Source organism: Podospora anserina, chromosome 4 (genome assembly GCF_000226545.1).
Source record: "Podospora anserina S mat+ genomic DNA chromosome 4, supercontig 1".
Taxonomy (NCBI): Eukaryota; Fungi; Ascomycota; class Sordariomycetes; order Sordariales; family Podosporaceae; genus Podospora; species Podospora anserina.
The window spans coordinates 758299-771293 of NW_001914834.1; the positions used below are offsets into that span (position 1 = coordinate 758299).

General features: G+C 53.1%; 5 protein-coding genes across 5 annotated transcripts; 2 read left to right on the forward strand and 3 right to left on the reverse strand.

Annotated features, from left to right (window-relative positions):
* Positions 1-240: 240 nt before the first annotated feature.
* Positions 241-2046, reverse strand: PODANS_4_2120 (uncharacterized protein; the record flags this gene model as incomplete). Its single annotated transcript, XM_001903800.1, has 1 exon — positions 241-2046. The coding sequence occupies one exon, from the start codon at positions 2044-2046 to the stop codon at positions 241-243; it is 1806 nt and encodes a 601-aa protein (XP_001903835.1).
* A 2032-nt stretch (positions 2047-4078) lies between these two features.
* PODANS_4_2130 (uncharacterized protein) lies at positions 4079-4717 on the forward strand (the record flags this gene model as incomplete). Its single annotated transcript, XM_001903801.1, has 1 exon — positions 4079-4717. The coding sequence occupies one exon, from the start codon at positions 4079-4081 to the stop codon at positions 4715-4717; it is 639 nt and encodes a 212-aa protein (XP_001903836.1).
* Positions 4718-5013: 296 nt separating this feature from the next.
* Positions 5014-7438, forward strand: PODANS_4_2140 (uncharacterized protein; the record flags this gene model as incomplete). The annotated part of the gene is made up of 2 exons (XM_001903802.1): positions 5014-5613; positions 5687-7438. The coding sequence occupies 2 exons, from the start codon at positions 5014-5016 to the stop codon at positions 7436-7438; spliced, it is 2352 nt and encodes a 783-aa protein (XP_001903837.1).
* A 2897-nt stretch (positions 7439-10335) lies between these two features.
* Positions 10336-11406, reverse strand: PODANS_4_2150 (uncharacterized protein; the record flags this gene model as incomplete). The annotated part of the gene is made up of 3 exons (XM_001903803.1): positions 10336-10609; positions 10680-10996; positions 11053-11406. The coding sequence occupies 3 exons, from the start codon at positions 11404-11406 to the stop codon at positions 10336-10338; spliced, it is 945 nt and encodes a 314-aa protein (XP_001903838.1).
* Positions 11407-11668: 262 nt separating this feature from the next.
* On the reverse strand, positions 11669-12736 carry PODANS_4_2160 (uncharacterized protein; the record flags this gene model as incomplete). The annotated part of the gene is made up of 1 exon (XM_001903804.1): positions 11669-12736. One exon carries the CDS (start codon positions 12734-12736, stop codon positions 11669-11671), a length of 1068 nt encoding a protein of 355 aa, XP_001903839.1.
* Between the last annotated feature and the right edge of the window lie 259 nt (positions 12737-12995).

Genomic DNA, 12995 nt, shown 5'->3' on the forward strand with positions numbered 1-12995 from the left:
GGTAAAGACTCCTATCTTTAAAATTTGCGTATTTTAGTAGATAATTACTAGTCAGTAATAACAAATACACATGCTGAGATTATTCAAGTTAAGGCAGAATCAATAAAGACTGGAGTTGACGATAATTTCTGAATGTGAAATTGTCTGTATAATATATTATTAGACGCCTGTTAATTCCGAATCATTCAGAATTAATTCTAGTAAATATTGTTGTAGTACCGGACAGATTACGAGATATGTTTAATACTTCCCTCCCATTAGAACATCACCCCCCTCCGCCGCCCCCCTCACACCAGCATCCCCCCCCTGCGCCCTCGCCAACGCCGACGCCGCTCCCCCCGCCGGCCCAGCCTGCGTCTGGTTCTGCTGCTGAACCTGCTGCTGAACCTGCTGCCCCATCTGTTGCAAAGCAAAAACCCGCCTAGTAAGCGTACCCCTCGCCTCCTGAAGCTGGGCGTTCCCCCCCTGTCCCTGGTTCTGTATAGGATTAGCCCTCCTTCCCTCCTCACCATTATCCTCCGCCTTCCTCTTCGCTCCCGCCGCCTGTGGCGGCGGAGGAGCATTAGGATCAGGGAGGTCACGTCCAGGAGGATGACCGCGGAAGTTCTGCGCAATATCAGCCGCGTTGGCATCGGCAGCTTGCTGCACCGGATCAGGTGGCTGCGCAGCGATGATGTTGTTTATATCCGCCATTTCCTGCTGGTTGAGGGGGTTTTCCTGCACGGCTCGGATCTGCTGCTTTGGCGGGAGGACTGTATTGTTTTTTTTGCGCATTGCTTCCAGCTTGTCTAGTTCCGCTTGGCTTTGCCAAGGCGTGAACGGGTCGTCCTGAGATCTGAGATTGGGCGGGCCGACAAAGTTGTCGTGGTTGTTGCCTACGGGCACCATTCCAGGGCAGGGATCGAGACCAGCTACCTGCCCGATCATGAGGCCGTGGTGCCAGTGTGGTCCGTACACCTGCAGCTGTAGCTTACGGATCCGTTTCCTGATCGGGGTCTGAGGGAAGGGGATAGAGATAGGTTGCGCTCGGGCTTGAAGCGTCATGTTGGTGATCTCGGCGGGGCTGAGAAACTGCCCGTTTTGGGATAGCCGTTGGATTTGACCTTGGACCCAGCGGTTGATCTTTTCGGGCTGCTCGCGGACAAACGTGTTGAATTCCATTTTGCGGAAGTTTTCGATTGCTATTTGGATGTTGCGGACGTAGGGGCCGCGGTCGGCGGGTTTTAACGAGATGAACGGGTGGGCTTGGTGGATGGCGTTTGCCTGCGCCGTCCAGTCGGCCCAGGCCCTTCCCTGCTGGTCTGCTGGTCTGAGGAGCTTGTGCATCTGGAACTGGGCTTCCCAGGCCCTGAGCTTGACCACGGCCTTGTAACACTTCTCGATGTGCTCTTCCATGTCGCGGCGCTTGCACCACACGTTGAAGTAGTTGGTGTACTCTTCTTGGCCCATGGCTCTGACGCGGGCTTGTAAATTCGCTTGTCGGGTGTTCAACCATTGCATGAAGAGCCTTTGACGCTGGTGCTGTCTCCTCATCGCCCTCCTCCTCTCCAACACTGCGGGAAGTTCAGGCGGTGAAGGCATATCGGCGGGGTCTGGGGTCAGTACGGGCGGCTCCAGAATTGCCTCCTTGATCCAGGACTCCAGTTGAACATCTGTCCACGGGACCTGAGCCTTCCAGTCATCTTTTTCCCAGCCTCTAGGCCAGTCGGGGCTGTCGTGGTCGCCGATTTCATCTCCATCAGTCCTGTATCTCTCGCACTCGGTGTCTGCGTCCTCCAACAACTCCCTCCAGTTTGGGCGGTGATCCGGGTTTTCCATCAGACAACGTACCAGTACTGATTTCAGGTGGCCATCAATGTGTTGTTCTAGGCCATAGATGTAAGCCCCGTACGACCAATGCTCTTCCAGCGGCTCGTCGTTGCCATCTTCGTCAACACCGGTCATGCTCGGCGTCCAAGGCACTTTTGTTGGATGGGGCGGCGTCTGGGGATAGTCTCCCGACATGATGCACACCAGCGACTGATTAGTTGGCAAGAGGTTAGTCATCGGTGTTATTCAGGGAAACGGGCAGTGTGAAGTGACGTACCTGGGCAGCCTGGAAAAGGTTTGACTTCCAGGTGAATTTGCCTGCGGCCACCCGAGTGTCCAGTTCACCCGGCAGCTGGGGAACGTAGTCCCATTCTTCGGAAAACTGCTCTGGCATATAAAACATGGACTTCCCATACATTCTGTACTTCCACATTGCTTTCCTGTGATAAAAAGTAAGCTAATCTGTGCAGTCAACGCAGCATGTACCTTGGGTTCCAGGATTGGCTTACGGGTTCTCGAATTGTTCGTCATCCATGGTTGTCGAACAACCAAAGTCCGACATCTTGAGAACAGGGACGGTGGGGTGGTTGTCATCTTCATGGCCGTCAAAAATGTCACCGACCATATCTAAAAGTAAACCGGTCAGCACACGCGCATTAGTTTCCGACAAAACCTCGAGAAGCAGCTCACAGTTGGATGGATCAATGTCAAAGTGGACATTGTTTTCGCCCGGGAGAGTCATGTCGGCCCAGTCTATAAGGCCACCATCATCATAAGAGTATAGATCGGGGGGGTACTCAAACTCGAGCAATCCCCTCAGCACTTGACACATCTCGTTAGCTGTCACGACACCAAAATTACCGGAGTAGAAAGCAAGCCTCGAACCTACTGCATTTCCACATTTCCCACAGGAACCTATTAGGGACTGTGAGTTTCCTATGCTGCAAGCTGGATATCACCTGTGCCAGACTGCCATGGCTAAGATATTCTAGCAGAATCACCTGCGGCGCCTGCTGGACGGGATGTGTCCCAGGCAGCGGCAAACCCGGAACAGGAGGTATGGTGCCTGGCTTGAGGTACTCGTTCAAGTCTTCCAGCTGGACAATATGCGTGGCGTCCCTGAACTTGTCTTGGAAATTCGTCTCCCTGATCATGTTCTCGTTCCTACCTCTCAGGGACGTCTTGACGACGATCTCGTTCTCACGACCCTCGCCATCGTGATGCCGGAACAGGCACGCCAGCCCATTCCCGCCCCATCCGAGCACGGATACGTAGGTGAGGTTGTAGTAGGTTTGGAGGTAATCTTTCATCACCTGCCGAGCAGTCACCGCTTCCGCATTCTCGAGGAACGCCGGCGCCGTGTTTCCCGGCTGGAAGGCACCGCCAAAAATCTTTTCAAAAGGCTTACGCCAGAGGATGTTCGGGTAAAGGGTGGAAGGCTTCGGGCCCGTGTACGTGGCTGGCCAGGAAATGGTTGGGGGCATGTCCTTTGCATAGGCTGGAAGGTCGATTTCGTTCAAGGAGACCCGATGACCCGTCTCTCGGAATTGCTGAAATCCAAAGCGACACAGCCGTTTTGTGTCCTCCTTTACTGGCCCACCTCTATATCTCTGGTACATGTGCCCTGCCGGTATCGGCCTGCCGATGCCGTTTGTTATCCATACGGGTGGCCGACCACCTGGGTACAATATGGGCGGGTTTTGCTGTGCCATTTGTACCTGCAGTGCATACTGTGCCTGTTGTGCCTGTTGCGCCGGTTGTGCCTGTTGTGCCTGTTGCGCCTGTTGCGCCTGCTGCTGCGCCCATAGTTGTGCTCCGAAATTATCTTGAGCTTCTTGGTCCATTTTGTGGTGTTGTGGCTGCAGCCTCGATATACACCTGAAATCCTTTACTATCCGCGATGGGTCACTTTCGTCTGCACAAGCAAGTAGCAAAATTTGTTATGATAGACTTTCTCGATGTATATATCTCAAGCACTCAGTACAAAGAAGCACCTTGTGCAAAGACCACCACCCCTTGCTGCGCGATGCATCCGGAAATTCACACAAAGGATTCTAGACGAGGTACCCATTGTCTTGTCGACAGGTTCTTTTCATTTGTATCACACTCCATAGAATAACAGAGTTCAAGCTTCTCAGCCTTGTCACACCCAAGCGCCGGACATTCGGAGGGGAAAGTCCAGGCTTGTCATCTCCATCACCAGTGAAACCATCTTTTTCCATGGAAGCTTTCTTTGACCATACCTAAGGTAAATAACGAAAAAAAAAAAATGTCCCACAAACCAGGCATCATCGTCGTGCACTCCCGCCCCTTATCTCCACTTTTGCCTCCTATTGTCTTTCAAACATGGTACGAGAACATCCACATCCCTGATGTCCTAGCAACCGGACATGTGAGCTCCGCAGCAAGATACCGCCTCACATCGCCCGAAGCTAATAACTCGATGCCATTTCTTGCTGTCTATCACTTGCCAGACATGAACTGGCTGCACCAAGACAACTGCCAATTCTGGAAGATCCCGCTCCACAGCAAGATCCTACCCGGTGACCACAGCAGCATCCTTGATGTTGCCGAGTTCAAGACAGAGTTTTACGAGACTGTGGACACGGTACAATTTGGGGAGCCTGCCGACGGCGGGAATGTTCCGTCAAAGTTGTTGCTCAACTTCTTCCCACAGTCCAAGCAGGGTGCAGATTCGAGGTCCCTTCACCAATCCGCCCTCGCCAACCTGGGAATCGGAGGGTCCGAAACTATCCAGCAGTCCATGAAGTCAACATTGTTCAAAGCAGATCAATCCCGCCCTCACCACCCCGCCGTGCCCGCACCACGTGGGACACCAGGAGAAATGGAATATCTTTGCACGGTAAGAAAACTTGGCCTCGGGCTTGTTGACCCTGCCGTGATCTAAAGTAATATCACAGCTGGAATACGCGGGCGAGATAAGGCTTGGCCCTGGCGTTGAATCCAACAATCGGCCGGAATACACCCTTCTGAAAGCGTTTGAGTGATGGGGTAGTGGCTTACTGAGGTGCACAACGGTGGTATCTTAGGTGGCTTATGTTAGCTTAGCTCTGGTGGATAATCATGGAAAGGGAGCTTTTGAGCGTACATAACCCTAACCCGACAATCGGGCCCCCAAATATCTCTTAGGCATCAATTCAAGACTTCTCACCGCCATCAATTTCCAGACAAAACCTCATCAACATGCCCAACTTTACAGAATGGAAAGCCCGCATCCGCCGTCGAGCGAAACCACACCCCAAATTCCAGCCCCATGATGTCTATTCCGCGACCCCGCTGACACCCAACACAACCCGCGTGATCCGACTGCTACCACAACGTGAACCCACCACCACCCAAATAAAATGCGAGCTGTTCACCTACAACCTCTCGGGAAAACAAAGCGGGGAAAGACACCTCTACGAAGCCGTCTCATACGTCTGGGGAACAGGCCCAAGATGCCACTCCATCACGCTCAACAACTGCGCCTTTCCCGTGACAGAAAATCTCCACGCGGCCCTCTGGCACCTCCGAGACCAACAGCTGGAGCGGGTGCTGTGGGTTGACGCCGTCTGTATCAACCAGGATGATAACAAGGAGAAGGAGAGGCAGATCCCGCTTATGCGCACCATTTACGCGCAGGCCGGACGGGTGATTGTCTGGTTGGGATTGCCGTTGGATGGTCATGGTGATCAGGCGCTGGGGAATATCCGGCAGGCTGGTGGGGAGGGACTGACTGTAATGGAAGATGATTATACGTCTGTGATGGTGTTGTTGCGGAGGGATTGGTTTCGCCGGATGTGGGTAAGCATGCGATGAAAAAGGTTGCGAATGATTGCATAACACTAACCTGCGGACCTGCCGGGAACGACTCTAGATCCTCCAGGAAGTAGGTGTTGCACGGTCGGTGGTTGTAATGTGTGGATCAGTCCAGATAGACGGGCACGCCTTCTGTCAGGGTCTTGCTGGGATGGATCATCTCCTCTCGGTCGATCTACACTCCATCATCCACCCCGTCGTCCAGCTCATCCGCGGCGCACCATACCGACCAAAATACCAGCCCGATTCACGGGGTGTCTTTTCCATGGGCGAGTTGCTGGACATGTACCGCTCCTGCAGAGCCACCCTCCAGCACGACAAGATATACGCATTGCTCGGCCTAAGTCTCGACGGCCTCGATGCTCCTGCCTTACAGCCAAATTACTCCCTGCCGTGGCATGAAGTTTTCCAAAGGGCCACTGCGCATATTTTTGGCGCGTCATGCACGGTGAAGACGTGGCCGGAAAGCCACACGGCAGTCATCAGGGGAAAGTGTCTCTTCTTGGGGCAAATCACATCTGTTGATCAGGATAACAATCATGGAGACGGCCAGGTGCACGTATGGGTCCACTGCACCACGGCCGCGCAGTCACTAGGGTACGGCGAGCATGGATGGGATTGGGCTTTCCCGCCTTTTTCAGAGTCGGTCCGGGAGGGGGATATCGTATGCCATCTGCAGGGTGCGGTAAGGCCGAGCATCGTTCGACTCTGCCAGGATCACTTTACCGTCATCAAAACCTCGGCACCGTCTACACCACCCGGGGAACCGGATCGACAATCTAATCCATCAGAGGATCACCTCTCCAATATCGCCCTCACGTTCACAATCCCCCCAGGGAGTTCAAACAACAGCTATTATGACGAGGCAGAACAATCCACCGAACTACTCACCATAACACCATCCTACCACGAAGACCCCTCAACCGAAACAAAAAGACTACACAACACAGCAGCCCTCCTAGAGGACCGTTTCGTCCGCTCCCTCCACTACAACGGCAACATGTCCCCAGCCCTGCAACATCTCATCTCCCAATGCAGCCCCAAAGTCCCCATCTCTGAACAACTCCTCCAATCCGTCGTCTCATGCCCAACCGGTGAACCGGTCCAAATAATGCAAATTCTCTTCCAAAAACGCGGCGACAAACTCCCCATAACAGAATCCATAGTCCGGGCTGCGGCGGCAAATTCACGATTGGGGTACCCAATCCTACAGCTCCTTTTCCAAAAGCGAGGGGAATCCCTCCCGGTTTCGGAACAGGTAGTCGTAGCCGCCGCGGGGAACACTGACAAGGGATGTCAAATCATGAGTCTTCTCTTTGAACAACGGGGGCGGGGGCTTGTCATCTCGGAAGAAGCGGTTGTGGCGGCCGCAGGTAACTATTGGTCTGGACATCAAATCCTCCGTCTTTTCTTTGAACAGCGCGGAGACAACCTCCCAATTTCTGAACGCGTGGTCGAGACCGCGGCGGGAAATACTCGATGCGGATACGAGACCGTGAAAGTTCTCCTCCAGCAACGAAAAAGTCTACAAATTTCAGACGGGGTGGTGACAAAAGCAGCGGGAAACCCCCGGCATGGTCATGATATCATGCGCTTTCTTTTCGCGCGAGACGAAGACCTAGTAATATCTGAAAACGTGGTCAAGGCGGCGGCAGGGAATGGAGGAAACGGATATGAGATTATGCTCCTGCTTCTCGAGAAGCGAGGCAAGCGCCTACCAATCTCTGACGAGGTCGTCAAGGCGGCGCAGGCCAATTCCTTGTATGGACATGATATTATGCAACTTTTGGCTTCAGCTCAGAGCGTCTGAGTGATGATGACACATGTAGCGGTGGATTTATATCTTGGCGTCCTTCTTCTTGGACCAGAGCATCAACCCGCAGGCAAGTCCTACTCCGACACCAGTGATGGTTCCGGCTCTCCTGTAGATAAGTTGTTAGAGAGAGAGAGAGTAGTGACGGTGAATAAAGCGAATTACATACCAATTGACGGGGTTCTTCTTTGGGCTTGGGGGTTCTGAGCCCCCGACTCCGCCTAGCTCTTCGCGGTCGGTGTTGACATGGCGGACTTGTTGGCGGCAGGCGGGGAGGATGGTTCGTTGAGGAAGGCGGGATCTGAGGACACCGGGGAGGGTGGTGAGAGATCTGGCGGCTGACATGGTGATGTGTGCTGTTGATGAAGTATTGTGATGTAGGTAGGTGTAGCTGCTGTGATTTAAGTCGTTGTTGATATCGTGATGGTTTGATGTTTTGTTGTGTTGATGATGGGGGGGGGGAGAGAAGTCAGGTAGAAGATTGGTCCAAATCGTCAGCTGCTTTAAAACACAATGAATGACGCGCCAATGGAGGCGATGATGAAAGGCAAGTAAGTGCCTTGCTAGCAATTGAGTTCCACCTGCCCTTCCTCCCGGCAGCAGATCAATGATGGTGAGGAAATATGACGTCATCATTTTGTTTTTTGTCCGCCCGGTTGTTTTTGGTCTTGTTTTCGGCCAATGGAGTGGATCTATTTTCTTCGTCAAAACATCTCAAATTTAGGGCGGGAAATCTCCTAAAGTTCAACGCCTGTTCTGCCCAGCAAAATGATGCCTCCCTTCGCGACATGAGAGGCATCACTCATCTGATACCTGTTGTCCAGTCAGACACAGAGTGTGCCGCCCCTATCAACAAGACAGCGGGGAGCACGAAGCCTATTGGAGACACTTGGCCGCAAGAAAGGTACCATGCATACTGGAAGCCAATTAGAAGCTCCCTAAGAGCCATATCTGCACATGCAGGATGCCTCCCAGATAATTCGATGTCACCCACCCGATTCTGATTTCGTTTCGATGAGGGGACTCCGGGGTACTTAAGGCAGCTGTTTGTCCACCCCAACGAACGAACAGCCAAAGAGTCAGACAACAAACCTTGACATCCCCTGGACACAACTTCAAGCCGTTGAGGCTCACGAGGATTGACTTGCCGGTCATTCAAAGGTGCGTCTTTAACAAACAACTCTTGCATCACTGGATGCTGCATACTGACTGAGAAGACAGGTCGGTCTCAACAAAGTTAAGCCCGCGCCGGCGGGGACGCGCCGAGTCCCCGCGCTCAACAAATCTCGCAGCAATGTATTAGTGATCACGATGCGGGGTTTCTTCAAGGCGAGGTGTGCGGTTGGTGCGGTGCTGGTGAATCCTTGTTTCCGGGACCCTTGGATTTCCATGCATCGTCTGGCTCGCGCCCTCTCGTTGAAGATTTCTCCCTTCCAGGTCGCTTGGGTGAGGAGTGGAGTGGGGTTGGGTTTGGTTTCTGGCCCTTGGGGATGGGAGATGGAGTGGTGGAGGGTGTATTGGGAGCAGTCGGGAACGGTGGTTATATCGACGGCGAAGCGAGTATTTTCTCACCGACCGACTACACTGGCTTCAATGTTGGATTGCCTGGGCTTGCAGAGTTTCCTCAGCTTCCGGAATCTCTGGCCGCGGAGCTTGATGTCATGGTGAGCCAAATACTCAACACCACAGACAGCCAATCAACGCCAACATCGCCCACTCTCTTGAGCCCTGCCTCCTCGTCCACCAGGACCGATTCGGATGAGAGCAACTGTCGATCAGCAGCACCGCTGGAAGAGAAACGTAAACAGCCCAGCTGCTTCAAGCGTACCTCCACCGCGAAACCACACAAGAGATACCATGAAAGGCGTTTCGCGTGTCCAGTGTCTGGTTGCAATGAGCGTTTCAGTCTTAGATTGGACTGCGAGCGGCATCTCCAGACGGTCAAGCATGGAGGCGAGAGGAAGTTTCACTGTCAGTGGTGTGTAAAGAGGTTCACGAGAAAAGACAACTATCATCGGCATCTCAAGAAACAACACGAAGAAAATTGATATATAAAAAAAAAAGAACACACGAGGACAGAACTTGGGCACACATGGATCAGTAAGGTTTTGGCGGGACAGGGGACAACCACGCGTTTTCGCCTATGGCTCTCTTTGGGTCTCACTCGACGCGACGTTTCGGAACAGGCTGCATCATTTGCAGGCCACGGTTGTCCCCTTGGTTACTCTGACATTCGTCTGTGGGGAGGCCACATGCGGTGTTCTGGTGCCGTGATGTGGATTGGTCCCTGGAAGCACCATTGCCTCGGAACATGGCATGTGGTCTCCCCATGGGGGAATGGATGATGTCAGCATAGTTCCGAAACGAATCGCGCCCAAGGGGAGCCGTAGGCGGAAACGTGGGCTCTTTCGGGGACCATTCTCCCGATCAAGCTGTAGGCTCTGACACTGCCACTGGGCTGTCAGGGCATAGCTGGGTGAATGATCTCCGCGAGAGTCTTTTCGTGTAATATTAGGAACCAGGTAGATAGATGGGTACATATAAACGCAAGGGGTCAGCATTGATCAGTACCAGACACCGTGAGCCAAGTACGGAAAGGCAAGATCAACAAGACTAGGTACCGCCCTTTAAGTTCAGATATACAACATGGCGAGTCTCCCGTGGAGATATTAAAAAACCACGCAATGCGAGGGAGTATTCCCAATCGTGCTCACCAGTCACATGCATGCGCTCAAGGAGACGCCCCCTGACGTACTAACCATTGGAGCTACCGCAAATGCAGATAGCTACCTTAGTGACCACCACGGGACTGCAGACATTAAGCTGATTTATTCCAACACAAAACTACTAAACATTACGATTAATCCACCCGGTAAACACCACATAAACCCCTCTCAAGCATATCTCTCCTGCTGCGCAACAACCGGCTTTGTCTCCCGGACAGGCACATGCACGGGCACGGGCACAGGCTGGATTGGCATCATAGGTATCACCTGAGGAGGAGTTCGCATCATCGGAGCTCCATACGGTGCGGGCAACACGCCCGGAGGAGCGGCAGGAGCGTATGCATTCGCTGGAGGTGGTGCCATCACATAGACAATCCTCGGCCGCCTGTTTCGATAATTCGTCTCGATACACCCAATGATAAAAAGGCCAAGGTGCGTCAGACTACATTCCATGTGTCTTGTCAGAAGTGATGCATCCCTCAAACACCAACGGCAAGGATGAATAAACTTACGTCAAGAAGACAACAAAGGCAGATAATGTCTGTGAGAGACCACTGATTTTTCTCACAAGAGCCCTCATTTCGGGCGAATCGAGGTCGATAGACGATGTCCACCTCCTAGTTTCAGAGTCCCAGGTTTCGTAATACCCCTCAATGTGCCGTTCTGCATGTGTCGCCGAGAGTGTAACAGTCAAGAGAGTCAAAAAGACCAGGCCAAGCCAGAGGATCAGGTCGACACCGACAATGGCGCCGGGGTGGATGCCCCTGTTGCCCTCACGCTTCATGATGCAGATGATTTCGGCAACGTCCCAAACCATGCAGACGACGGTCTGTGAACTGTCAGTACGTGTCGATGTTGTCGACATGGGCAGCAGATCCAGCTCACCGACGGTATGATGATGATGCCGTAAAAGCCATAAACGCCATCAGTTCTTGAATCAGCCATCAGGCCGGCCGAAAGACCTATGGCGACGATGCAGCAAATAATCGAAAATATCCTGCCAGCCAACTTGGTGACCCGATAAGATCTCGGCGACACATATTGTGGCGGCGCGTTCAGCGGAGCAGGCACGAAATGGCCTGGAGTAAAATGTGGCGTTGACTGTGCTGGGTCTGATGCTTGTGTCGGCACTGGTGCAGGTGCTGTTGTAGATGCTGCCGCGGGTGCTGCTGTAGGTGTTGGCGTTGGTGCCGACCCCGTCGCCAGGTCGGTCGTCGTCGTCTCAGCCATTTCTGCCATTTCGATGGTGAGAATCGAGGAGCCGCGGCGTCGGGAGCTAGGGGTTCAAAAGGACCTGATGTTTAAATTGCACCTTTGCATTAAATCCTGTGGGCACTCTGCTAGCTGCTGCCTGGGCATAATTTACCAATCCTTTGGTTGGCGAATCATGAACTCGCTGGTGTTGCACGGAGCCTGTCAGAGACCCGCAAACACGGCCCCTGCAGGAACGAGCCACAACCCATACCAAGGAATCAGGTCCTGGTCTCGTGTTGAAAGAAAATCAGGTTCCAGACTGTGTCGAGTTCCAGGCTTCAAAGAACTGGTTCTCGTACTTTGGTATGCACTTGACCTTCTCAGGTGGTTCAAGTTGCCACTCGATAGGTTCGTCCCGGTGTCCAGGCGTGCTGGCCCAGCGGGAAACATAGCCTTTTGCCTCTTTGATCCGTTTGCCATCCTCGTTCGAGTACTCGAGGTTGACGGCAGGAACAACAGCAATCTTTCCGTAGCCGTGGAACCACATGTCTTTGCAGAGCAACTGTGGCTCACCCTGAAGACATTCGCCCTCCCTATGGGCTCGAAATGCAATGGTTCGATCCATGATGGGTGTCGCTGTAAACGCCGCGGCTCCGTTCCAGCAGGAAAACACCTGAAATGGTTGGTGCGAAAGCAAACGTTGCTGGGCGCTTGGGTTGTTCCAGAAGAGATTCCAGGCCGAGTTCCAATTTCCATCTGGCGGAATGTCAAAAAAGGAGTCTCCGTTCATCCCTCGCGCTATCCAAACATCGTAAAAGGTTGGGTCTGGGCCGACATAAGTCCAGTCCATGGCGCACGTCATGTCGGCACCGAGTGTGCGCTTCTGATGTACGAGCTCAAGAATATCTTCCAAACAGATTGCCACATCGTTCAAAAAGACAATGGTTGTGTTCTTGGCGGAGAACTTGACGGCCTCGGTGTCGTCTACCAGCGGCTGAAGAGCCATGTTCCTCAGTTGAGCAAGCTTTTGGATCCGGTCCCCCTTTTTTGGGTTGATGTTGCTCGTCTTGAAGTAATAGGTGGTTGTCAAAGCATCCAACCCGGGCCGTAAGGCAGCCAGGACCTCCCCGGTACCGTCGTCCGAATTCCCCTCGATGATGGACAAGGCGCAGGTTTGTGGACCTAGAAATCGAATTGCCTCGATGACGCTCCCCAAGAGTCGGGGAAGAAGCGATACACATTGTCGAAGATCGAGTGCTATGAAGTATCGGATTGAGTCTGTCTCTGCGTTTTCCGGTGCGACGAGATAATCGTAGCGTGATGTGTCGGGTTGGGGGCAATGCAGTCGAGGTAAGGTTGTAGCTTCCGGGTTCATGATGGCGTTGACGTAGGCCGCTTTTGATCCTTGTGGTAGAATGTCAGAGGCTTGTGGAGTTGCAGTGGTTATTGCTGCCGCTGTTCGAACTGATGTGGCGGAGCTTGAGGCCGATGCTGGCTCCATTGGAAGCGTTGAAATCGTCTTTTGAAGGGCGCCAGAAGGACGGACGCGGTATGCTTGATATCTGCTCTCGGCCGAGCCAAAGAGTGAGGGCCAAAAGCAATAGCTCGCCGCGTCATGTCCGAACTTTGGGTGG